The sequence below is a fragment of the Manacus candei genome, unplaced genomic scaffold, assembly GCF_025592945.1.
Source record: "Manacus candei isolate 608988 ecotype Guabito, Panama unplaced genomic scaffold, ASM2559294v1 h1tg000028l, whole genome shotgun sequence".
NCBI lineage: Eukaryota > Metazoa > Chordata > Aves > Passeriformes > Pipridae > Manacus > Manacus candei.
In genome coordinates, this window is record NW_026138076.1 from 15,164,942 (window position 1) to 15,191,278 (window position 26,337).

The following is a 26,337-nucleotide window of genomic DNA, read 5'->3' on the forward strand; positions in this document are numbered from 1 at the left end:
TGAAGATCGCAAGGCTCAGTAAGCACCAGCGTACTGCACACCGTCTTTATTACACAAAGATACTAGGTGGCAAATTTAGTGCTTCATTCAGTCATTCAGTAAAGAGAGTTTCCGCTTCTTTCTAAAATGGGTTAAGAAGCAATTTGAAATCTCTTTCTTGAGGTTGAAGGATTTCTCTGAACAGATCTGTAGTGATGCTGTGAGCCTGGAAAATATAGAACACTGTTAATTGTCATAATTCCTGAAACACACTCCAAGTTTATATGTAAGTTACTTCCACTAGTCTGCTCAGATCAGTGTTTGCTAACCTACCCTTATTTTTACATCACCTTTTATATAATTATGTCAATTCTATAATTGTTTAAACTCAAGGAACTTCCAAACAAGTAAGGGTTATATACAAAGACTCAAACTAAGTCAGGAACTAGCTAGTCAGCTTTATTGTAAAAATGAAACAAAATGAGCCACACAGGGTTGCTCTCTTTTCGGTATTACAACTGAAAGACACAGTTGCAAGTCAATATTGATTTTTTCTTTTAATTTAAGAGAGCTTTATACTTCTATTAAAAATGCATATTTTAAACTTTTTTTCGCAAAAAAAGTTTACTAATTTGGGGGCTAAAGTAAAATTTGTCATGAATAGCTCACAAGCACGAATCTGTGTTACTACTCTAGCAGCTGCAAAAATATCTAGTCTGTACATGTGTACACCACTTACTCTTGCCATAATTGTAAACGTGCTGAAATACTAAAGTAAAAAAAAAAGGGAGAGAGACACAAGATGAGGGGAAATCCTTCTCCTTCCATGTCATAACAACAAAAAGAAGCTTTACAGGATTCCTACCAATCAGTTAGGACTAACTCAGACCAAGTGCGAAGAAACTGCAAAACCAAACTCAAAAGATCCTGCCAAGCACACCTATTCTTTTATGCCAAGATGGCTCCTCCTGAGCACTTCACTTTTTGATTGTATGATGGCTTCATAGATTTTTCTGGCCTTTTACTTTCCAAGTAATTCTTACTTTGCCTACCTGTTGTCAAAAATCCTTGACCCATCCCTCTGTGGTTAGCAATATCCATGGGAGTCAGTGATCTCTTCTGAGATGTGTCTCTCTGTAAAAAGGGAAGATATACTACTAGCTAGTGTGATACACTTATCTACTGAAACGGTTTTATGATGGTTTTTATGATCTAATCCAGTATACTGAATCCTACCAAAGCGCAAAGCTCCAAGCAGCACTAAAACTGTACACCTCTAGCATACAGACTCCCTCAAAGGAAGACTTCACACCTCTAACACATGTACAACCCTCAAAGGAACAGTTTGATGCATTAGAAAAAAAATTCTTCCTCATACAATAGTCCCACACCCTCCCCAAGCCTTTTAACATCCTCCTCTCTACAGGTAGCAAGAACCCCTGTACATCAGAAGTCAGGAGAGAAATGAGACCTTCTGTAGATCAACATTGGGCATGAATGAAAGCTTCTTCCCCTTGACAAGTCTCTACTTATATTGTAACATACCCTGAACGTATGAGTTGTGTTGGGCCTTGAAAATTGATTAACAGTAACAGTTCTTTCTCTGAGTGCCGGTTGCTCTATCCTGCGAGGCACTGCACTTGACACTCTGCTAAGAGCATATCGTCCTTGATGCTGAGAGAATTAAAAAAAGCATTAAGAGAATGCAGCAACTGAATCAGTTAAAATATTTTTTTTCTGTTGCCTCACAAAAGTACACAAGGAGAAAAGAAAAATACGTTTTCACTGACCAAAAGCACCAATTTAAGGGTTCTCATGTTTTTCAAACAGATGTGAGACTGTTCCTAATACTAGTCTATAATTCCCAAAGGTTTACATTAATTAAAATAATAAAAGATTTTACATTTATCTCAATTCAAAATATTATTCAGAAGAAGAGTAATATCAAAATGCCAATCTACTTTCATTCTGGTAATTTATGACTTCCCCAACCTTCAAAAATAGGCTGGTATAAGATGATCTGTTTTGTTCAGTTGGTATCCTTTTCTGCTTCAGTCAGCATAATTTTCTACTTCTTATAACTTAACATTAATGAATAAAACACTGAAAGGAGCCTTTTAAATCCAGATGCATAAACGTGCAAGGTTACTATCTTGTTGATTTGCTGTTTTTCTATTTTTTTAAACCAGATTTTTCTGTTGTCAGAGAAGTCTTTCCACCGTGATCTGTTTGTGACCTGACATTTTAAACTTCTCTTGCATTGTAATTCAGTGTAATTCACATTAGCATGTTAAAACCATCTATGAAACACAAACCAAAACAAACTGTAAAATTGGTCCTTTCAACCAGTGACACGGAGCAGTTTATTTCTGAATAGCTTGAAGTTCTTCACCAGTACAAAAATGAACACAACTTACAGAGCTCTGTTGCAGTCGAGGTACTGAAAGATATTGTTCAAGAGCATCAGAATTTATTGGTGGTAACTTGTTCCGTGTTGCAGGTGCATGAGCAGAAGACAAACGATCTGAGCTGGCAACCCTACAGAATTTTAAGTGTTCTTCTTTTAGGAAAATTCATGTTACAGACTTCTTCACTGAAGCAATATGAAATTATAAAGTAGTACATTTCTTTATAGAGCTTGGTTACAAAACATAACAGCACCTAATACAGTAATAAAAAAAATAAAACAAATGCCTTTCCTCAAAAAAGCATGGTTCGGCTTGCTTTCTTTTTCTCTGAATTCTACAATTAATAACAAATCATGGCTTAGTTTTCAAGTATTTTGCAAAATCTTTCACAGGTGAAATTTCAGTAGAGTTCTGACAAAACCAGAGAATAAAATTAAAAACTCACAATTTCGTCTGTCTTAGGATTTCCTCATTGTACATATTAGGAACTTTTGAGCAGAGTTGGTCAGAGGTGAGAGAAGGTAACCTCCGATGGTTTGGTAGTTTCCTAGAAGATGCCAGCAGTGCCTGAGATGATGACAGAACACCATTATCAGAAATTCTCCCCAGCCTAGCATGTGCTGAATTTGGAGCAGTGGAGGCAGTGCTTTGCTGTTTGTCTTCTTGCTCATTCCTAGGGAAAGAGAAAGAAATTATGAATTAGGATCAAGAATCCTTTTATCCTTAACAGCATATCATTTCAACCTCTGCAAATCACTATCACATCAGTGATACATACAAACAAAATCACTGCCTTTTTATTGCCTTTTTCTAACTGCAAAACATTTTTTATGCAGTGTGAATTATGTCACATTTTGAAAATGTCAATATCAAAACCTACTGTATTTTTTCTACTCTGGTAACATGCCTCTGTTGGAGTGGTTTTGCTTGAATTGTCATCACACCATTCAAATCACTACAGAAGTTGCTGGAGAAACGCTGAACCTATTAAAAGCAATAACTATGCGTTAACCTTTATATTTTTGAAGGAAGACCTCAAAAAGCACATAGTTAAGAGATATTTTACTTGTATTTTAGAAAAGTTTCTATTAAGACAGTTTAATAGAATTCTCAGTAGTAGATGGTGCAACTATGTAATTTCACTTATTTAAAACAGATTTTTACAAATATGACTTTCATAATTTTGTTATTGAAGTGCAATTCAATTTAAAATACTCTTTCATTTGAAGACAGAGTTTGATTCTCCAAAGCTTCCATTTTCCCTCAGCACAGGGCATAGAGTCTAGGAATTATTTATCTAAGCATTTTACTTCTGGCTGCTGGGAGCACTACAGAGCAAAGCACACCAAAGAGAAGAAGTAAGACCCCTGTAACTATCTTTTCCATGGTCCTTATCTCACTGCTTAACAAGCATGGAAAAAGAGCAGATGGAAGAGAATGAAGTTGCTTGAACTCGACAGAGAGACAAAAAAACCAGAAGTGGTGGTTGAAAAAGGAAACATATGTGCAAAGCACATGACAGAGGGAGGATGTAGGAAGCAGGACAAAATAGAACATTTTATCAATATAAACATAAGCTTCCACAGACAGGTAAGGCCTAGTGCCAACGTGCTGGTGGATGTACTGCAGAGAAAAAGAAGTTGCAAATTCACATCTCTGCAGTCCAGGGAAAAGCCCACTTTGTTTTCTTAATTCTATCAAGAAGAAATTACTGGACCACAATAAAGCAAAATTAAGGACACAACACAGTCTAGGACAAAATAGAGTCTAACAAGACTCTGTTGGTAAAGCAACTGCAGCAATATCTTAGGGGTAAATGGCATCTTTAAGAACCACCACAGACAAACAAGTGACAACAAATAAAAAATGCACATTTAATTAACCCACATTTTAAATCAGATGACTTTAAGCACACCTAATTGGTATAAAAAAAACCAAAACAAAACGGGTGGAAAAAAGACCCTTTTCAAGTTTCAACCAAGACTGTCCAAGGTTTGCAGAAAAAAAGAACACCATTTGACAGAAAGCTATTTTTTATTTTTACCTGTGATGAAACAGAATGAGGCCCAAAAGATACACTTCGTGCTTCAGAGCCTCTGGAAAGAGGAATGCTCCCAGCATCTGTTATAATATGAATGGCTGGCAAATGTGGCAGTTTTGCTGTAACAGCTTTCAGTTTTTCCAATTTTTTGTCACACTCTGCACAGTAGCAAAAAAAGTAGATGTAATAAGAGGAATTTTCTGTTTACTGGCCATCTTTTGTTGAGGTTCAAAAAATATTACACTTCACAGTAAATAAAGACTTTCATATCTTTTTAAGTTTCCATATTATTTAAAACTCTACCGTAAATGATGTTTTTCTAAAAGCTTTCCCATTTGTTTATGCTTTCTCTGACACTGACATACAAGTTTGTCTATACAGTTAGAGTTGGAGGTGGGTGTTTAAGGAAATATTGCTAAGACTTTGAAATGTTATTTAAAAATCCCCAAAGATTTTTCTTTTTAAGCAGCAAAAAAAATCTAAAAATATATATAAAACAAAAAGTCTATTGATAGTGTCCTTGTCTGACAGCAGCTACATGGTGTTTCATTCTGGGTGTAAACTACTGTCTTATTTCTATTATAAATACAAACTCTTTTCTTTCCTAGTTGAGATACTTTGGTAACTAGCAATTTGTCATAAGTTCATGACCTTCAAAAAGATAGAAGAGCAAACCTATCATAATACTGCTAAGCTATCCTCCCTAAACTATAGTATTGAGAGATAAACAATCCGCCTGTGCTGTGAAAGGAACTTTTATATTTCAGTAACACCTGAAATGTTAAATTCTGATGCTGCAAGCATTCTGAGGAATTTTGCCATTTCTTATTTTGTTGTACTCTTATATTTGAGGTTGAGTGTACCTTATACTTGAGGTAACTTCCAAAACCCCCTCAGGTATTCTTCTATTACAATCGTTTTAAAATACATTGAAAGAATGGCAATTTCCCTCAGCCTCCAAAGACAATATATGCACAATAAATAGATTTTCATTTCTAGTTAATTTTCCTTGCTACGGTCCGACAGAATATGAAAACATAAAATAAAATTACATGCGTCACCATTTCTTCATCCTGTACTCATGAACTCCTAACATCAGCAAGACTGTCTATCTCCTACCTAAAGGGTTTTTTACTAACAAAGTTCAAACAGTGAGGACTAGGAGACTGATTCCTAGGTTATAGATTCACATCACATCGTCAGTGATCCCCTGCTAACAGCATCAATCTGCATCTCAAGCCAGTGATTTTTATTTTTTTAAACATGCTCTCCCAAATTGAAGTTATTTCAGTAAGTATTTTTCCCTTTTTTCCCACCTCTCATAAAAAAATCCCTGAAAATTAATAAAGAAGTTTTTATTTTAGGTGCATGTGTGTGTTGTGTGTGCGCGCACATTCTCATGGCAAAGCATTACATATCCTACAGTGCTCCAGCACTGGTTATCTTAAATAAAGCTTGGAAAATTTGGTTATTTTAAGGGGTAGGGGAGAACCACTTTTCTGAGTTAGATTTAATAAACACCGTATTTGAAAATATCAGATACCTGGGATACTAGTTTCCCAATTTTTTTTAATCAGTTCCTCCAATATTCCAATGACACTGCTCCAAACATGATCAAACACTTCAGAAGCCACAGCATCTTTGATACAGGCATTGGGAGAAACAGGGGGAATGCCACGCTTACTCCTCTTCTCAGAGAGACACATCTTCTTTTGTTCCCAACTCTCATCATCACTAATAAAGGAAACAAATTCAAAAGAACTCTTATGGATTTTGCCTTTTTTTTCCTTTCCTTCCAATACAGAAACATAAATACAGAAGAAAAGGTAGTCAGCTGCAGATCACCAAAAAATTCAAATTCAAATGCACCTATGGGAACAGAACCTATCATACACATATAAGGATTTCTTTTATTTTTTTGCTTGTAGTTGAAAATTTAAAGAATCCCACCAGGGCACTACAACAGAAAGATCTGCAGCTCTAGGAAAAACCTTTATACATGGCACTTAGTCATTTGAGACTAAATCCTATACTCTTTACAGTAACCTAAATGAACTATTATCTGTTGCATTTGTCAGGAGGACCATAACATAGAATATTTCTTTTTTTATCATGCCCTGTGTACCTGCACACATCTGCAGCACTCCACCATCGATCAAAGAAAAAACAACTTTAAAGGATTTCTGTAGTCTGACAAGAATAGCAGAGCCTATAGCCTTACACATATCTTCTTCCTTTCCACTGCTGTGAGGACAGTTATGGTTTTTCGGGTTTTTTTTCTGTCTCCTCCCTACTTAGGGCAGCACATTGCAGCAACATTTCTTAACTTGGTCTTCTAACACACCTCTCAGGAAGGAAGTTTTCACCTTTTTCTTTTTTTAATGCCATCATATTTCTTTCTAAGGAATGCATTTTTTTGAGATCATAAAGATGATTCCAAATTCATACTGGTTTCTACTATCTCCCTTTCTCAGTCACTTCTTCCTCAAACTTAACTGCATAATTCTTAACTATAACTGAAACGTGGCTGAGCAGTCCAAATCACAATATGACCAAGCTATTTTCATATCAGGCTTTTTAATGCCTAATGTTTTAGTTATGGAGAACAAGGTATTTCAGAGCTGAAGAAAACAAGAGGCATGCGAAGGAGGCACAAAGGAGAAAACACACCTTCAGGCAAGTGTCCCTCCCAAATTAAATTTGCTTACTTCGCAAAATGAGGAGAGAAGAATACTAAGAGTATTCTCAAAGGCAGTAACCCCGGCCCTCTCTTTCAAAAACAGGACTGAAAGGGTGTCAGTCTGGTTCCTCAGGTTTTCAGAACAACCATGTCTTTGTCCTGAATGTGCATAAGGCCTTAGCACAAAAAGCTATGCTTTGTGCCCAACTAGTCTTACCAAAGTTTTCCCCTCATAGAGGCCTTTTAGGAAACAGTACATTATGATCTTTGATCCACCCAGTAGCCTTGTTGCTGGAACATTCAACTGGCTCACAGGAAACCTCAGTTGACTTTCAAGAAAATAACTGACTCCTGTCCCTCACAAAAATGCTCTGAATGCAGGCTGCAACCGGCAGCTCTCCTCACAAAGCTGTAATACACTGCACCGAAAGAATTTAAGATTCTTTATCAGGGCAGACAATAAGAGAATGTACAACATAATGACCCTAAACAACCTGCTGCTCAAGGTACTCACCTGGGAAGAAGGGATGCCTTCATTCTACCCCATCTCAAAATTAAATTTTTTTTTTACTGAATCTCCATGCACCAAACACCTTAAAACAACTAGTGGTTAAGACACATCTCTCTGACATGGAAGATGTGAGTTTTGAACCACTAGAAAGACAACATACCTAATCTTCCACATGCTCAGTGAGTGCTCTGACCACTGTGCTACCAAACACAGGGACAGAAGGAACTGTATCTTACAGAAGAGAAACACAATTTATGAACCCTGACAGGGTTCACTGATAATTTTTCATTATATTCTTCAAAAATACATATATCTGTTATTTACAGTTCCTTGCTGTCAAAGGCAAGATATTCTTCTATTTTTCCATCCATATCATAGATTTCTTCTTCCAGGAAGGAATACATGGCTGAGTCAGAAATCCTAGTGGAACTTGAATCCGGTGATTTATGTATTGGAGATACTGTAGGGATCAATTTAGAGCCCGAAATGCAGAGCCTGAAAAAAAAAAATCAACAAAATGAAAATTCAACATTCAAAGAAAGAAGAAAGTCCATATTTAATTATACTGATATGTTTTGGTAATACAAAAATAGTATTTGTACATACTTCTGAAAGGGGGAAGACGAAAACAAAAACTTGAAAAAAAATCAACATACTCTTTTGTATTACTAGTATATTCACAGAGGCCAGGCAGACACTTAGTATCCACATAGGTATCATTTCTGCTCTGAAAATGCTGAAAGCCTTCATCCTTTGGCACTAGAAGCTGCTTTCCTAGAACCCTGAATAAAAGGAGAGAACAAGCAGTTTCTTAGATGGAAGCCTATGCCATATGCAAAGATCCAGAATACAAATACCTGCAAACAGTAGGTAGTGTAAAAGCACACCTTATATATGCTTTCAAAAGCAACTCATGGAGGGCTCAGAGCCTTGTGTAATACATCAACATCACCCAGTTTTTAAGTTATTAAAGTTAAGCTGATTTACATTAGATGAGATTCTAGTTTATAAATTTTAAGAGTAAATAGTCAAACTTGTTAGATTATTTTAAAGCCAGATAAACACACTTCCTTTCTTACCAAAACTCTGTAAGAAACATTTAAAAATGGATGCAGAAGACAAATAATATCTGTTGTGCCTTCACTTATCTAACTTCAGTATCCATCAATGTGAGCAAAAGTGCTAAGCAATAATGTTTACATGGAAAATTAAGGCTAGAATTAATGTTCAGAAAATGCAGGAACTCCAAAATGCATAATGTAGAGGGATAGACAGAAAAGGTAAAAGCAACTCTAATAAATATACACAAAATTACGCTATAATTTCTGAACACAGTATAGTTATATAATCGTTCCTTACTGAATTGTTTTTCACTAGAATTTACAAGGGATCTCAATAGAATTTACCAGTCAAATCTGTAGTGCAAGCAGCAATGTTCAGACTCACCTGAACATGTTTTCTTGAGACTAGCTTTTACAGAACAACACTTTATGCCACATGAAGCTCTAAGCAATGGCCTTTTTCACTCTTTATTTTGTAAGCCAAGAACAAAAAGCTTTCTCTTTAATAGATCTGATCTTTCTCTTATTGATGACAATTCTTGAATATATTTATTCGCACATGTTGAGCCACATATTCATATACCAACACAGCTGTTTTATAAATTAAAAAAAAAAAAAAAAGGACAGCCAGCAAGCAATTTGAAGCACAACTCAGAAATAAATCTGGCATCCCAGAAGCTATTCTTCTGAGTAACTAGTCAACACACACCAAGTTTAAAGGTTTCATCTTAATAAATGAAAATAAGTTTTGTTTTCTTTTTAAACCACAAGAGGTACCACATCCCTTAGTAGCAAATGATGCAGAAGCTCCCAGATTTCTTCAATTTACTTTCAACCTCTGGGACCTGGTTGGTATTGCCAGCATTAGATTTGAATCAAAAAATACTACATACAGGGAATCACTTAAAAAAATTCTACCCAGTGAAAATACCCTAAATAATATAGAGAAATTACTTAATATTTTGATTGAATTACACAGCACAAAAATCTCCATTTTATGCATGCTCTATTAATTTTCACAGTATGTAAACAAGGCAAAACATGGCTTGATGCTAGTGAAAACTGCCTCAGTTATTTGACAATTCTGCCTTTTTCATGACAAAGAAATTGTTAGTTGATTTTAGTTTATATTTCCAAGTACCAAGCCTCTGCAAATTACCTAAAAGCACTGAAAGCATACCACAGTTATTGAAAGCATTCTTTTTAATGGTGTTAACAAACTATTGACTAGAAGACAGTCATTACACATGCAGGCCTATGTTTAGAATAAGAGTAACCACATCTCATAAAGAATGTCATGCCACCATTTATGAAGGCAAGACAGTATAATGCAGAGCAACACTGACTTGTCCCCTGTGTTACAAGAAGCAGTCATCAGGCTGCCTAGAAATTCTGCACATCCATGCAAAGCAATTCTCATTAATCATGTGTGCATCTGCATATCTATTCATTGGTTATTGCTGGGTTAATATAACACATTGTTTTACGTGCCTAGGAGGATGTAGTGGCTGTGCAGTATATGTGAGGCATGTGGTCGGCCTTCATATTTCATTAATTTTTAGAAGAATCAATACAGAATTACTGAATTTCTTGGAATTCCACAGTATGTTTTCAATTACAATAAAATCAAATATTTATTTACAGGATGTATTGTTTATTTAGGAAAAGTCATTATGAAAATGATGTGTTATTATTTTCACATTACATCCTGCTAAATTACCTTTGCCTGCAATCATTGTACTAAGCAAAATAATGGGCATTAGTGGTAAAGCACCACTTTCCAGACTAACTGTGCAACCATGGCACAGCTCAGTCCCAGAGATAGAGATTTGAATGCATAAGTGTTGCTGATGCAATATATCAGCAACCATAAGAGGGTACCCCAAAAATACAAATTAGAATGATAACTGATGAAAACTAGTACTAGCAAAACGTTTCTTTACCTTAGGTGAGGAAACTGTTCAACCCAATCGGCACATTCGACCTGCAAGCTCTGCGTTTGGGTAGTCACTTTTCCTTCAAACAGCATTTCATCAATCTCCAAAAATAACTGATGCACTCTTTGTGTGTTGGCTTTATCAAATTCCTACATATTATAAAGTTAATAGTTGTTAGCAAATTGGCGTCTAAATTAAAATTACCACAATATATAAAGAACAAAACAACTTGAATCAATTTAGCTGGGCATGTCAGAATGCATGTTCAGACCATTTATTTGAGACACACAATTTATATACCACAATGCAAAAAAAAAAAAAAAAAATCCCATATAGCTGACTTGAGCAAGTTGATTCAGCAAAAAGGAACTAGAAGCCTACATTTCTAGGATGTTAACAGATAACTGGCAGTTGCCCAGGATTAGCCAACAGAAAAAAAAAAGCTATAATGTGTCTGGACTACCAGCCTGCTCCCTGCTCCAATATGAAGCATGCACACTGCATCTCTGGGACCCATGGCATCAAAGTTCCCTGCTCTTTCTCAGTAAAAAAAGCTAAGAGGGCTAAGAGGGGCCACCTTCCATCTGCATGACCTAGTCTGGTGGTTAGGAAACAGTCTCAGTGTGAGAAATGCCCTTCCACACCTCCTCACTGAACCCACAAATCAGTGCAACCAGAGACAGGTGAGCACAGAGGCATATGAAAATAGCAGGGAAGTGCCTAATTTTATCCAGTGATGTGGAGACAAACACTTGGCTGAGGGTTCCTCGGCTGGGGCACTGTTCATAATGACATTTGCCACTTACATTAGATACTTCGATATACTAAAAAAAGTGGTAATACTCAGGGCCTGAATCACGTTTGTTCGCTTCCAGCTGAATGCTTCAAAGCATTTCAGGCTACAGAAGGGATCACACCGAGAAGGAATGAGAAAATAACTCTCATACAGGTTATTGTATAACCCAGAGTGAGGCTTTCTCCCGAAGGGCTGGCAGTGATAGATAGGGTCAGTACCCTAAAGGTTAGGACATTACGCAAGAATAATGGCAGAACTACCACTACGAGCCATGGAAGGCTTTTTAAAACGAAAGTGGCAGCAACTGCAATGCTTTTGGATTTATTCAACACTGCCATCCTGCACCAGGTATGCCTCAGAGGTCAGCCTCCATAAAAGGTACAACCTCTCTCTGCATCATCTACAAAACGGAACTGAGATTATGTAAGAGCTAAATATTTACCAAGACTGGGAAAATTATACACATGTTCATGAACGTACTTTATAACTGAAAACACTGAGAATAATTCAGTTTAGACATCACCTGCACTATGCAGTATTTGAAAACACATATTTAATCATTCTGATGGACTCAGAAACCTAAGCCTACCTTCTTCAGTAAAACAGGTTTGTTTTCCTCAAACCTCATCATTTCATATTTTTATCCCATTTTTCTTTGTTACACATTAGCGGCACTGATACCAACTTGCAAACAAAACTATTTTTAAAAAAATTCAATTAATTTAATTTATTCAATCACTAGGCTGTTATGGATGAGGTGCTGCATGTCCTTTTTCAGTAAATATTAATCTTTTCTACAATATTTAAAGCAAGGGAACTGTAAAAGTTTCTGTGACGCACATCATCCCTCCAGGAGTAAACCGAACTTCTCTCAGTAGACAAACCAGTAGTATAGCTGTTTATTCCAGACCAAGAATTATCCAACTCCGTGGGTGTTGTACAGCCACTAGATGAAAGTGATGAAAGTGTTTCACTGAAAATATGACAAATTAAAATTAAAAACACGATTATTTTCTGTATAAACATTTTTAAAATAAAGCAACCTATCACGTAAATGGACAGCAACACATATTCCTGTTGAGCTGAAGAGGTGCAAGCATACATTTTGAAGTAGAGTGCTACGAATACCTGCTCCTATTAGTACCATTTACTGCCTTAAAGGCAATTCCTCCTACACTATTATACTTTTGTATGTATATACATAATTGCAACTGTATGGGCCCTCTAAAATATGCATATATATGTGTATATGTATTTAAATATATCTGTACCCATGTACCTATATTTCCAGCTCTAACAATTATTTGGTTTCACCAGTTCAGCTAGTGACCCTATGAAAAACCACACGTTATAGATAACATAAGCCTTCTTTAACTCCATTAGAAGCTATCACAAGAAAACATTTGCAAAACTAAGCACAAGATCTCTACAAATGCTTCAAATACTATTGAATTATATATCTGTATGCAGCGCCTTCTATGTTGCTAAACTTGGTGTACTTTAAATCTTGAGCTCTGGCATTAAAGTCCTCGAAGCCCTACCTGGTCCCTGCCAGCTACCACCCACGCTGGGATGCAGGGAAAGTAATGGCAATCAAATGTGCAGGCCAGGCAAATTCTAACCAGTGTCATCCGAAATGAAACTTCTTGAAAGTTAACTAACCTGCAACATTGGCAAGCATGATTTCAACTGAATCATGAAGTCTGACTCTCCTTCCAGACTTAATCAGTGACCTTTACTATGGTCTCAAAATACTCAAATCCACAATGCAAACCGGGAGTAAAGTTCAAACCCTCTAAAAAATGGGTTAGTTCAATTTATATCCTGAATTAGGTTGAGCAACAGTTATTATCCATGAGAATAACTAGAAGCATGACAAGTGAAAATTGATCCCAATCTTGAAATGTCTAAGTCAAAAGTGCATTAATGAAGTACTGTTACAGAAGCACATGCATACCAAGTATAATTGTCGATGGCTTCCTGCACATTTTTGGCAAAAACTGATGGAAGAGACTCTCCACTTTTTCCGGAGATACACCGACTTGTGGAACCTCTGGACAGTCCCTTCCTATAAACACAGAAACACATCATTTCATAACTTTAAATAAAATTAATTTGCACCTCCAATGGAGGGGAGGGAGGAGGGAAAGACAACTACTCCGTTGAATTTTTCGATCCTATCCATCAACACAAACATTTGCTTGAAACAAACTACCTTGATTTAAAATAGACTTGTTTAACTCCACAGGCATCCTCCTTCAATTGTGCAGTTTAAACTTTGCACAAAGCACACACAAATGTGGCAGCACCTCACAACTGCAGCAACAGAGCAAAGGCACAAACCAGTAACTGCCCATACAGTAATTTATTTACCTGTGTGTTTCTGTTCAATCATTAACATAAGTCAACCTTCTCAGCTGTCTCTCCACATAAAAAGAAGTTACAGATAAGCTGCCAAGCAAACAGTGGTCTTTACTAAAACTAGTTTAGTATATGTTTTAATGAAGGAATGTTTGTTTGTTTATTTGGGGGGGTTGGTTTTTTTGTTTGTTTTTAGCTTCTTTTAATGGAAACTGTTTATAACCACATCTTTCTATAATTCCACTAAGTTTTGTCATCAATAAACTAAGCTCACCTCTTCAGAACATACATAGATGTGTCCAAGTGTTCCTCTGAAACACTTTTATAACAATGGAGTGCTTTACCTGTGAAAGTTCCTATTTTCATCCCATAAAATCCTCAGGTCATAACTGTGATGCATGATTGCATCAAAGTACATTTGTGAATGAGTAACTATAAGGAAAGAGCTGACAGTTCAAGAATTTTCTTCATTTCTTTAGACAAGAACTGTAGCTTTGCCCTGCAATAGTTAGGACTGCTGTCTTCTTTCTATCCTGATATTTATCTTGCCATTACACATATTACAAAGATACGTGTCAAATTCTAACTCCCCACTCAAATGGACTACATCACAAATGCTACTCCTATATCTTAGCAAATAAGACACCAAAAACCTATCAGAAGTTGAACTTATCAGGGAAGACCTTCAATTGCAGATTCTTGAAGGCTAGTACAAAAGCAGTGGAAAACATCTCTATGTGTTTGCTCAAAATATCCTAGCTCTTCCCTAGGTATCTGCTTTTGGTCAGTCAGCAGCAGGAGGCTCTATGAAAATTCATGCAGTCCTGTTCCATGACTGGAGTCTCATGTTGTCCTAACACCAAAATCTACCTCCCAGGCAGTAACAATGAGCTCACAGCCCATCTTCTACATAGAATACTGTTTCATTCTGTTCCTGTACATACCTCTCTGTAATTTTATTTGCCAGGTTATTGCTCAGGCAACCTTATAAGGTCTTCCAATATTATCATAGCTGATCTTCATTCTTAGTACTTTTCCAAAGCTTAATATCACCACCAAGATTTCACACTTCACTGTTCATGTCTTTACTAGCTCAAACTGCCCTGGACAGATTCCAGTGTAACACCACTGGATAAGGAAACCATTTACTGTTACCTTCTGCTTCATACTGTAGTCATTTCCCTGTACAAGAATCCTTTCCTCTTGAATTCCAGCTGCTTTATTTACTTGACAGACTCTTGTCAACATAAGCTGACTACACCGATTGGGTCTCCTGTATCTGTAAGACTTTCTGACTTCCTAAAGAACCCGATGAGCGGGGTGGGGGTGGGGGTGAGTTGCAGGAAACCTGACCCTACAAACCCAAAATCCCAGAAATGCCACCAGTAATATTTCATGGACCTTCTCTTGTAAACTACATATAAGCATTATACTTAATAACATAACACAGAGAATCAAAGAATCGTCAAGGTTGGAAAAGACCTCTAAGATCAGCGAGTCCAAACATTTGCTTAACACTGCCGGGTCCACCACTAAACTGTTTCTAAGTGCCTCATCTACATGGTTTCTTATTTTTTTCCAGGGATTCCACCACTTCCCTGAGCAGCCTGTTGCAATGCCTGATCACCCTTTCAGTGAAGAATTTTTTCCCAAAATCCAATCTAAACCCTCCCGGCGCAACTTGAGGCTGTTCCCCCTTGTCTTGATGCGAGATGGAGCAAAGTAGTGTTTCTGCCACATTGTTCCACTGCATGTTGTAGTGCTACGTCTCCTGATTCCTTGGATCACATGCCATTAGAAGCTGTGCCAGGAAATTATTGCAATAAAATAAGACGAAAGGAAAAACCCCTCCCAGCACATCCACAGCATCACTTCCCCTGCGCTGCCAAGTAAACACCAGGAGCTGCCGCAGCTCCCGACTACTCCCAGCCGCCGCCGAAGGCTCTGCAGTTGCGGACATTAAATGGTGACGGTACAAAACAATCACGCCGCCCGCCTACACCGCGCCAGCGCTCCCGCCGCCACGGCCCGCAGCCCCCGGCCCCGCACTCACCCCACGACGAGCAGCCCCCGGCCGCTGCCGCAGCTGCCCGGCGGGCCGGGGCCCCGCGCCCCGCGCATGTGGGAGCTCCGGGCGGCCCTGGCAGCGCCCTGGCGCGGCACAGCCCGCCCGCTGCACCCGCGGGGCCCCCGCGCCGCCACACAGCCCGGCGCAAGGCCTCTCCCCCAAAAAGGGGCGCCGGCAAAGTTAAAGCCTCAGCTTGAACGGGGGCGGTGTACATCTCCCCCGCCTCTCGCCTCTCTACGCGGAGCCAAAAGAGGCCCAGTTTATGGTCTTCTGCCCAGAGGGGGGTTTCCCCCACCTTCATAGATGAACAAAAATTATGCGGTGCTGGACAACTGAATAAAGAATTTTCCTTGTTAATTAATTGAGTTCTCCTCCAAACTATCCCTGTGCACATCACTGATCTTCCACATCACGTGCCAGAGCAGAGCATAGGTTGTCAGCTGCAAATTTACAGCAGCTCCACCAATACACTAGCTCCATTCATCTCTAGCTCCCGTACATAAATTCTGGCATCTCTCTTGGAAGAGGAAGCACATCTGCTCATAAGCAAGAAGAAAATAAAAATATTCCAGCATGCAGCATTGTAGTTGAATATTTATACTTCAGAAATTACTAAGTTCATAGGAAATACACACATCCTTTTCCCTCTAGGTCAGGTAGCCATCTGTCCAACTTGATTGCAATCAACCATGGTACACTCCCACTGTATTTCTTGACAAAACACACACCTTTTTTCCGCATACTAAGAGCACTTTTACTCCCTTCCAACAACTTCAGTGACCACAAACTGCTAAGTATGACAGACTACTGAACATCGTTGCAGATCCTAGAAGAGGTCATATCTGAAGACACTACTGTAACAGTGCTCAGAGTTGAGCATACTTACATGTAGTTAATACAGCAGCACTGAATTCTTCCTTCAGAGGTTTGGACCTTTTATGAGACAGATCCAGTGACTTTTACTGCTGTTGAAAGAAGTCGCTTTGGCTCAGCCTTTAATCACAATACAAATAAATACAGCAATACAAAGAAAATCAAAGTAGATGACAACAATGCCTGTTCCTGCTTACAGTCCCTGTGTCTCAGCTTTCTCAAAGTCAAGACTGTGGGATATCTTGAAAAGACATTCCTGAAATAGTTTAGCTGAGGTAATTCCAGTAGGTGCACAGTAAATGGCCAGAACCAGGATAACCACCATGATCTGTGTTAAATTCTGTTCCTACCTTTACAAAACAAAGTAACAATAAACCGTTCCAATTTTAAAGACAGGTTTATTTGTACATAGAAATTTTATTCTTCTGCAAATTTTGAATGCATTTCAAAATTATAAAGCCTTTAAGATGGCATGAACTTGTGGAGTGTTATATGTATCATTTTAAACCTATTTCTAATCTTGGTTCATTGTAAAAATATGATGCAAGTACAATACTTGGTTCTAGGCAATATAAACAAATTCTGAGAGCAAGACACTGTAGAAGTAAATCTGACTTTTTAATATAAATTATGAATCAACAGTAAGGCAAATACTATCATCTTAATTAACTGCAATAATAAAGAATGCTAATTAGTGTCTTCGAGAAGGTGTTTTATTTCTTTAGATCTGATAGGAGGCATTTACTGCTGCAGGATCAAGTATCTGAACACAGAGGGAGGGAGTAGCACCCTAACAAAACACTTGGAAGTGATCCACAACTTTCCCAATATATATTGTTACTCATGTACATTTGGAAATTCAGCTAATATCTTTTTAAAATAGATTTCTCTCATCAGCAGAGAGATCAGAACATTTTTTTCCATTCTGTTTATACATCTCTGAAGAAAATTTGACATATAATAAATCATTAAGAACAGGTGCAGAACTTCATCCTCTCTGAAGAGTGAATTAAAAAAAAATTAATCTGAAATGTTGTGTGGCAACAGCTCTACAGTATCTAGAATACAGAGTGAAGCAATGCAAGCATGGGGAGACCTTAGTCTGCATATGTTCAGGTACACAAAATACCTTTCTCTGTCCTCTAGAACCACAAACACACCTGGTTTGAGATGTCAAGATGTCACATCATACCGCTAAAAGCTTCTGTAGCCCAACAGACTTGAGAACCTGAAATTTCTCTTCTGTCCTTTCTATAGTGTGACTTCCATGGTTGTTGGATTGGAAGAAAGACAATACTGAAAAATAAAGTAACAACCCTTCACCCATCCCACAAACTCAACCCCTCTTGGTTAAAAAAAACCAAACAAACAAAAAAAAAAAAAAGAAAACCAAACCAAACAAACAAACAAACAAAAAAAAAAAAAAAAGAAAAGAAAAAACAAGCAATCGCATAACACAATACAATCACTCATCACCAATGACCAATTCCCAGTCCATCCCTGAGCAGTAATGGGCCCCACAGAGACAACACCACCACCACACACACCCCCCCCCCAATTTATATACTGAGCATGACATTCTACAGTATGGACACCGAAAAGTCCTTAACTTGGGGTAAATGCTACTTAGCAACAATCAACAATTGTTGTGTTATCAATTTATTGTCATAGTGAATCCAAAACATAGCACTGTGCCAGCTACTAAGAAGAACATTAACTCTATCCCAGCCAAAACCCTGACAGAGGAGTATCAGCCGAGCAGAAGCATTACACACTGATGATGGACAGAATTTAATTAGGTAATCTCCTGCTGCACATCCATGAGAAACCCCTCATGCACACTGTCACTTTCTAATTAAGAAGAGACATCAAGTTGCTGTGCTAATCCTGTATTTCTTGCTGGCTGCAGCCTGTATGACACAATGCCACTATGTGACCTAGCAGCTAGCCACCTTTCACCTCACATTAGAACTATGAACAGAATAAACATGCACAGCAGCATCTGAGCTGTGTGTCCATACATACAGGAAGAAAAAAAATTACGTACACTATGATGTACACTTTAATTTCATGTCATAGGAACATCATAAAGAAATCAAAATTAAACTCAGTGGGTTGAACAATAATTAAAACTTCTGGGGAGGGTTGAGATAGGAGAGTGTTTTTTAGATAGGAGACAGAAAGACAGTAACCAGTCTATCCCGAGGAGTCCACTTGGCCAATAGAGGATGTATTTTGCAGACTATTAAGAGTTCAGCACACCTAGTCAGGAGAGGGAAGAGTAAGGAAGTAAAAACTTTCATGCATTCAGAAAATGTTGTGAAAGGCAATGAGCTGGAGGAAGAGAGGGAATAACATGAAAAGGAGAGATCATGAAAGTCATTAAAAATACAGTGTAAAATAGAAAGCAAGACAAAAGGTTTAGATTCTTAATGTCATGTAATAACCCATAATAAAAAATCCATAGGGATTTACATTTTGGTGTAGAAAAGTTCCCAACATGCGCTTTGTAAAGAACTGCAATATGGTTATGTCACTAAAAATATCTGGCAGTCAGTACGACTTCAGGTAACTGGTCACATTAAATATTTTTATTGGACTGTGTCTCCCTTGGTTAAAAATCATACTTTGTAAATGTATATTTGTAAATACTCCAAACATGTATTCTCTAAAACAGTACACATGGCTTGCTGGTACTCCATCTCATCAGCTATGCATAGGTAATGTTTTACTTCTGCACTGCTTGGAAAGTTGAGAGATGTTTTAGCAAGTGACAAGTTACTGCAGCTGTACTGATGATTTAAGGTAGAACTTGTTCAACCTCGACATATGTAATCCCATATTTTTAACTGACTAAAACTATGAAACATTTTTATGTGTGCTTCTGTTTTATTTATCAACGGATAGTTATTTGCTGACCATGCAACTGAATGTTGTGTTTTGTTTTGCCTCACTACTATGAATATTTATATCTCAAAGAAAACACTGTAACAATATTCTTAGAGATTGTTAAACCACCTCATTGCAACATAACACATACCACTGCTTAAAGCATACTATTTAGGATTTATCCCTTACAATTTATAGAATTAAAAAAAAAATTACCAAAAACATTCCAAACTCTCTAATTGGAGCATAAAATGTGTATGTGTGTATATATATTTAGCAAAAATGCTAAAAAGCTTTATGTGTTAATCCTCACATACTTTCAGAGCTTTTAGGAACTAATTAGAATATGCTTTTGTAAAAAATATAGGGGTAAGAGGAAAAAAAGAAAAACAATAAAAACCCAGAGATTTTTACCAATTGCTTCCTGTATTGGTTACTTAAGTTTTCTATTTTAGAGAAAATTATCATGTAAAAAATCAGGTAAAAATAGTTTGTGCTAACACACAATCTGTGTGCACATGTATTGCACAGTATGAACATGTGTTTTCAAGGGAAGGAGCCAAAACAGCACAGAAATCCCCACTCCTATTTTCCATGTAGTGTACACACATGCACAAGTACACATTCACATTACTTCAGAACTTTTTTAACAAAATTATAGCAACAGCAAGAATAAACTGACTCATTTAGCATTCAGTCCCAAGTTCAGTAATTTGTCAAGAAGAGAAATCTCTAATTCCTTTAGATCTTGATCAAGCTGACAGGAATGATCTCATCACTGAAAAGACCAGAAACTTCCACCAAACTACTGCAGGATCCAAGAATCTTCTCCATTACCAAAAATATTGGTGAAGAAAAAAAGTTGATCTGGTGCCACTATGGGCCAAATCTAAACTAAAAAGTGTCATACCCCACAAACAATTGCACATTGAACTCTACATTGACAAATGACTAAAAATATATAAAGTAGAATCCATTTCTAGTCCCCCAACTCACAAGACTCTGTTCACGATGACAGTGTAACAACATGGGCCAAGGGCCTTTCCTCTTCTCCTTTCCATGGCTGACCTAGTAACCAACTTATTGAGCACTTCATCAGAAATATGCCTGGCTGTAAATATGCCATCTCAGTTTCCTATAAACAACACAGGCTAATATTCAATGTACACAAGAGTAAATTTTCAGCATCTGAAAACAATAAAAAGACTTAGAGCAAAAATGAGATCCTTTGGTTTTAGGGTCTAGGCTTTTTTTGACATTTATCCTCTAGCTGATTAGCTAGTACTGCCTCTAGCTCTGGGAGCCCCAGCATAAGAAGAACGTGGACCTGCTGGAGGAGGTCCAGAGGAGGGCCATGAAGATGGATTAGAGGGCTGGAGCACCCCTCCTATAGGATGAGAGAGCTGAAGAAGTTTCTGGGGAGAACTCAGAGAATAGCCTTCTATTACCTAAAGGGGGCCTGCAGTCCCCCCTCCAGAGAGGGACTTTTACAAGGACATGTAGTGACAGGACAAAGGGGAATGGTTTAAAAACTGAAAGAGGGTAGGTTTAGATTCCATATTGGGAAGAAATTCTTTACTGTGAGGATGGTGAGACATCGGAACAGGTTGCCCAGAGAAGTTCTGGATGTCCCATCCCTGGAAGTATTCAAGACCAGGTTGGACAGGACTTTGAGCAACCTGGTCTAGTGGAAGATGTCCCTGCCCATGTCATGGGGAATGGAACTGAAGGATCTTTAAGGTCCCTTCCAACCCAAACCATTCTATGACTCTGTGACTTGCTGGAAAATTCATAAGATTTTCCAAAAACCTCATGTTACATATAATATTTCAATATGTTAGGAATTTTTTTTAGTTCTATCCACTTAGAAGACGTAGATGAATGTGTAGTACCATACAAAATTAAAACTTATTTCTGCGCTCCTTTAGAGTTATTTGCAATGAAAAAAACGGACCGTGGCAAACCATCACATTACTATATTTACTCTTTTAGATCAGTACAAAAATGGAAATGACCAGCTAAGTAACACTGCAATGCTCTGTTAGTATGCATTACATATGTGAAAGAGATCTATTGCTCTTAGTGCTTAAAACAGGAGACAGGGAATCAGTTTCCACCCTCTTCTGCAGCTCATCAAGTTACTTATACCCATATTTTCAAAGTTCATAATTTTGAAGGCCAAAGCTTGAGCTGCTGAGAAATAAAAGTTGACAGAAGACCATGACATTTGTACCTCACGGATAAAGCTTCCCTTCTTGCACCAAGTTCACAAACATGTTTTCCCTGTGTTAGGGGATCAGTAGGATTAGTTTCTACAAAATATTACCCCCTCCTAAGAAATATAACTTAAACCTTGCCCAACTTACTTTATACCAGGTAAGGGCTCTTACCTTGTTAGTTATTGCAATATGTTAGGATAGCAATAATAATATTTCTTAAAAAGCAATCTATGTATCTTGGTGCCATCAGCATATTGTGTAAGTATAGCATAAAGCACCTTATTATCTCCCAAAGAAATTTCATTTTTATAGCAGAACATTTTTTTTAATAAGAGTTTAAAAAGTGGATTTTTTTTCTCCATTATGAAGAAAAAAGATTTATTCATTAATGTTCCCTCAATGTAATTAAAAGAATATGAAATCACTATGTAAATAAATAATAAATGTAAAATCTCACAATGTGCTATGTGCTGCTATAGTTTAGCCCTACACAGTATCAGGACCAGTTGTTGGTAGTTGAGGAGCTCAGAAAATTCAGAATACTTGGAAAAGTTAAGAAGAAACAAGTGCCAGATTTTCATTATTTTGCATTCTTACAGTATTTTGTTTGCTATCAACTTGTCAGTACCTAAGAAAAAAATACTAAGACATAAAATTTATCTTTTCATCTATTAACCAATTACTTCTAGTTACATTGCTATTAATGAAAGTACACTGGCCATTGATGTCTTCTAAAATATTTTAAACAGCAAGAAAACAGCAATAAAACTTGTTATGGAGGAACTTTCTTTGGAGGGAAAGCAAAAGCTTCTAACATGTACCTATCAATAATGTATTCTGTAACTCACAAATTCAAATCTCAACTGTAGGCAAGGAATACTAAAGTTGTCAATATTTAATTAGGATGCTTCTTATAAAAGCTTAAGTGGAACCATCTAATTAAAAAAATGCTAATGTGGAGGTATAGACTTTCCTTGTCAAAGTGATATATCTTATTCCTTCTACATCTTTCTGGTTTGGTTTTGCTTTTTTTAAGACAGACAATACCTTATCAGAATGACCTTAACTTCTATGAGTAAAATATTTGAAATGTCACTATGCATACAAAACAGTTGGGAATAATTAGGTGGTATCAGTTCGAAATGTTTCAATAGCAAGTCGAAATAAGCATTTAGCTGCACACAAACAGTTTTAATGTAGTAGGATTTATTCTTCGTTCCAATACAGTCGTTTGTTTTAAGAGTGAATTTCATCCTTTTCTTTTTTAAGCATAAAAGTCATCGGCACTTCAACAGGAATACCAACTTGTGCAGCACTTCACTTGGCTTTATTTTTGGTACTAAAGAAAGAAGCAACTAGGAGAAAATTATGGGAACATAACACTGATTTGTTCTGGTATTGTTTATATAAAGCACCTTCTAAACAGAACTCTTGCCAATTCACTTCAAACCAAATTAACCTCCCTATTAGCAAAAGGCTGCTATTTTACACAAATGCAGTAAAAGTTTAAGCCTGAAAGAGCTTACAGTTCATTCTGGAATAAAACAAAATGCTCTTGATCGGAGGAGGGGAAAATAAAAGAAGTACATTAGGGAGGTTTTGTGCTTTGACTTTAAATGTTATGTTACATGGAAACCAAACTAAAAGTAGAGGTTCTAAATTCCAACTGAAAGTGTAACAGCGTACTAAAGAGATTTCAGGCCAGAAGAGTTAAAAACTTAACTCTCAAAAATATATTCACTCCTATCAATGCCCAATAAAATAGTCAGTAATATCAAAGATTAGCATAGTTTAGTACTACAGAGAAAGCAATTATAGACGTTTATGTACTAATACTACATACACGCAGCTTTTTCTGTAAGAGGACACAAAAATTCATCAATACAATAGCACAACTATTGCTGATTTTAGTAAGCTATTCAGTTTTAAATATGCTAAAAAACTACTTTACTATACCTTTGCTGTAGCAAAATATCACCAACCAGATCCTAAAGCACACATACTTAACAGGCTTTGTTTATGTGCAGGTAAAACCTAAACATTTTCAAGGTGTAGTTTTTAGATTAAACACAGAAGCATCCAAATTAAATTTTACACCTCTTATTGACACTTTAAAATTTTACAAGACAGTGACTGAAATGTCCGCCTTAACGCGCAGCTGCAGCTTCGGCACAGAGTTTGATACGACTCGCCCACCTACATGCGGTATCTTTACCTGCGGTATCCCTGCTCAAGCTCAGCACCCCCTCCGCTCCCTCTGGACAGGGTATGCTCTCCCTGCGCATCCCGAGGCGTTGTTCCCCTCGGAACGGGCAGTTTTCCTCCGCCCGTGCGGGGCCAGACTCTGACTCCCCATCCCTTTCAGGCGGGCCCCCTGGGCCGCTCCAGCGCTTCCCTTCTTACAGCCCCGCAGGAACCACGGCTCCTGCCCAGACAGGTGCGCTTCCCTACCCCGGCATACACCCGGGGGAAGGGAATTCCTGCGCAAGGAGACGTTCCGCACCTCTCAGGACACCCACGGACAGAAAGGGCCAGGTGCGGGGAACCCCCGGGAGCGAGGGGCGCACACCTCACCCGCTCCCCTCAGGTGTGGGGGCGCGCACTCACGCGGGGCGCCGCGGGATGCCGGCCGCCTCCTCGCCCTCTGCCGCCGCCTCCTCCCCGATGTCGGGCAGGGTGATGAGCAGCCCCTTGGAGCCCGCCCGCCCCCCGGGCTCCTTTTCAGCCGCGCCTGGAGCCGGGCGCGGGGGGCGGCCGCCTCTGCCCGCTGCGAGGCCCCCGCCGGACTTGGGGCGCGGGCTGGGGGGCGGCGGGGCGCGGCACAGCCTGGCCGGGAGGGCACCCGGACCCGGCTCCGCCACCTTCATGGCGGCGGGCGGGAGCCCCTTCCCGGCGCCGCAAGCTCGGCTGGGGGGGCGGCGGCCTCCGGCGGGAGCTGCCGCCGCCTGCGGCCCGGCAGGCGTTGCTAAGCGAAACAAACCCCGGCGGGCACGCACCGCCCTGGGCGGGCAGCACCGCGCCGGCCAAAGGCCCCAGAGCCGCCCCCACCGCCCCGCGCACCTGCGAGCGCAGCGCAGCAACCTGCTGCAGCCTGCGAGCCGACAAAATAAAGAGGGGGGTTTCCCCTCCGATTAGCATCCCACCTAGTATTAAGGAGCAGAAAGGAAGACCATCTGCCAGGGCAACAGGGCCCCACTTCACACATCTGTGAGCAGAGAGGGTTTAACAGAAGGGGGGAGCCACAGTGACCCAACCCAGCACACCTGTATCACCGCACCAGGCAGACACTGAAGGGAGCAGTTGGGGACCAACACGTGCCTTTAAAGATGCTCCCAATCATCCCATGAAGTTTGGAGAGCAGTAGAGGGTAATCAGATGAACGACCTTTTTCTCTTGTGCTAAAAACCCCCACAGCAGTGGCACAAGCCAGGCAGCTGGAGGCACACAAGTGGGGACAGGGCAAATCTTTCCAACTTTGCCTTAGCTTTCCAACATTGGATTCTTGCCTGGATGGAGAGAAGTGTGACCACTCCAACAGCAGTTTGGGAACACTGTAATAGTTGGTATTATAGACAGGGCAAACATTTTGCCAGCTCAGAATATGAACATGTAGAACGGCCCTTGGCAGTGTCCAAAAGAACAGCAGAGGCTGAAAGTTGGCACAGCTGCTTTAAAGGTAGGAGCCTCAGGATCACACATCAAGCAATTAGTTACACTATCAATTTAAGGTTGGCAGCTACTGGTACACAAAAACCAAGGTACAAAGTGGGGGATTTTATCCCTGTCTTGTCTTCCTAGCACATCAAGGAGTGCAATAAGCTGACAGAGAGAGCACATGGAACACTAAGCAGAGGACTGAGATTTGAAATTCGGGTGTTCTTGGCCTTTTTCTTACAAACTGGAATAAATATGTTCTGATGAAACCTCATGGAATAGGTGCACATAAACCTAACAGCAGCACAATCTGCATTTATTCCTTCCTACATTAGTCTAATTCTCATTGTGAGCCTTAATGTCTTTTTCTGCGGGAAATTATTTTAAACTGAATCTACATATTAAAATAACTATTTAGAAATCATAATCATATTTTTATAATTTAAAATTATTTTACACTCCGTAGCAAGTACTTTTAATTTGTATTCTTATCTATATTACAAAACTAAGCATTCATAATTTTTTTTCATGTTCTGAAATCAACTTCGAGGACATTTGTAGTGAAGAGAAAAATCTTTATAGAATTTACACATGCTGTCATTTGTCATGCTTTAAGGGTCAGAAAAAAACATTTGATCATATATTTGATCGTTTAGTCTGACCTCTTTTATCACATTTCACCTCAGCATTTCTCCATGCGTTCTCTGCATTTTTATGTCATTTTTAATATCCATGTGAACTGCTAACATTTTCAAAACAATTTATATTGATGTGGAAAGAGAAATTCTGCTGCTATGTGTCATTACAAATTTAGGAAACATAGGAACCCTTTCACATGTTGGTCTTTAAATAAGAGAAAA

General features: G+C 38.6%; 1 protein-coding gene across 6 annotated transcripts in view; it reads right to left on the reverse strand.

The window, feature by feature from the left end:
• FAM149A (family with sequence similarity 149 member A) overlaps positions 1-26,337 on the reverse strand; it is a 26,374-nt gene continuing 37 nt past the window's right edge. The window contains exons 1-14 of one of the 6 annotated variants that reach the window (XM_051790659.1): positions 24,967-25,815; positions 13,371-13,481; positions 12,254-12,386; positions 10,624-10,766; positions 8,276-8,401; positions 7,944-8,114; positions 5,972-6,162; positions 4,432-4,586; positions 3,268-3,371; positions 2,833-3,060; positions 2,397-2,517; positions 1,525-1,653; positions 1,032-1,113; positions 1-222 (exon numbers count right to left, since the gene is read on the reverse strand). In XM_051790659.1, coding sequence (XP_051646619.1) covers positions 122-222; positions 1,032-1,113; positions 1,525-1,653; positions 2,397-2,517; positions 2,833-3,060; positions 3,268-3,371; positions 4,432-4,586; positions 5,972-6,162; positions 7,944-8,114; positions 8,276-8,401; positions 10,624-10,766; positions 12,254-12,386; positions 13,371-13,481; positions 24,967-25,028 — 1,857 coding nt within the window. In that variant the 5' untranslated portion in view covers positions 25,029-25,815 and the 3' untranslated portion in view covers positions 1-121. Of the gene's footprint in view, positions 223-1,031; positions 1,114-1,524; positions 1,654-2,396; positions 2,518-2,832; positions 3,061-3,267; positions 3,372-4,431; positions 4,587-5,971; positions 6,163-7,943; positions 8,115-8,275; positions 8,402-10,623; positions 10,767-12,253; positions 12,387-13,370; positions 13,482-15,827; positions 15,941-24,430; positions 24,801-24,966; positions 25,816-26,337 lie in introns of those variants that run through there. The other 5 variants (XM_051790656.1, XM_051790657.1, XM_051790660.1 and 2 more) reach the window with 5 other exon arrangements.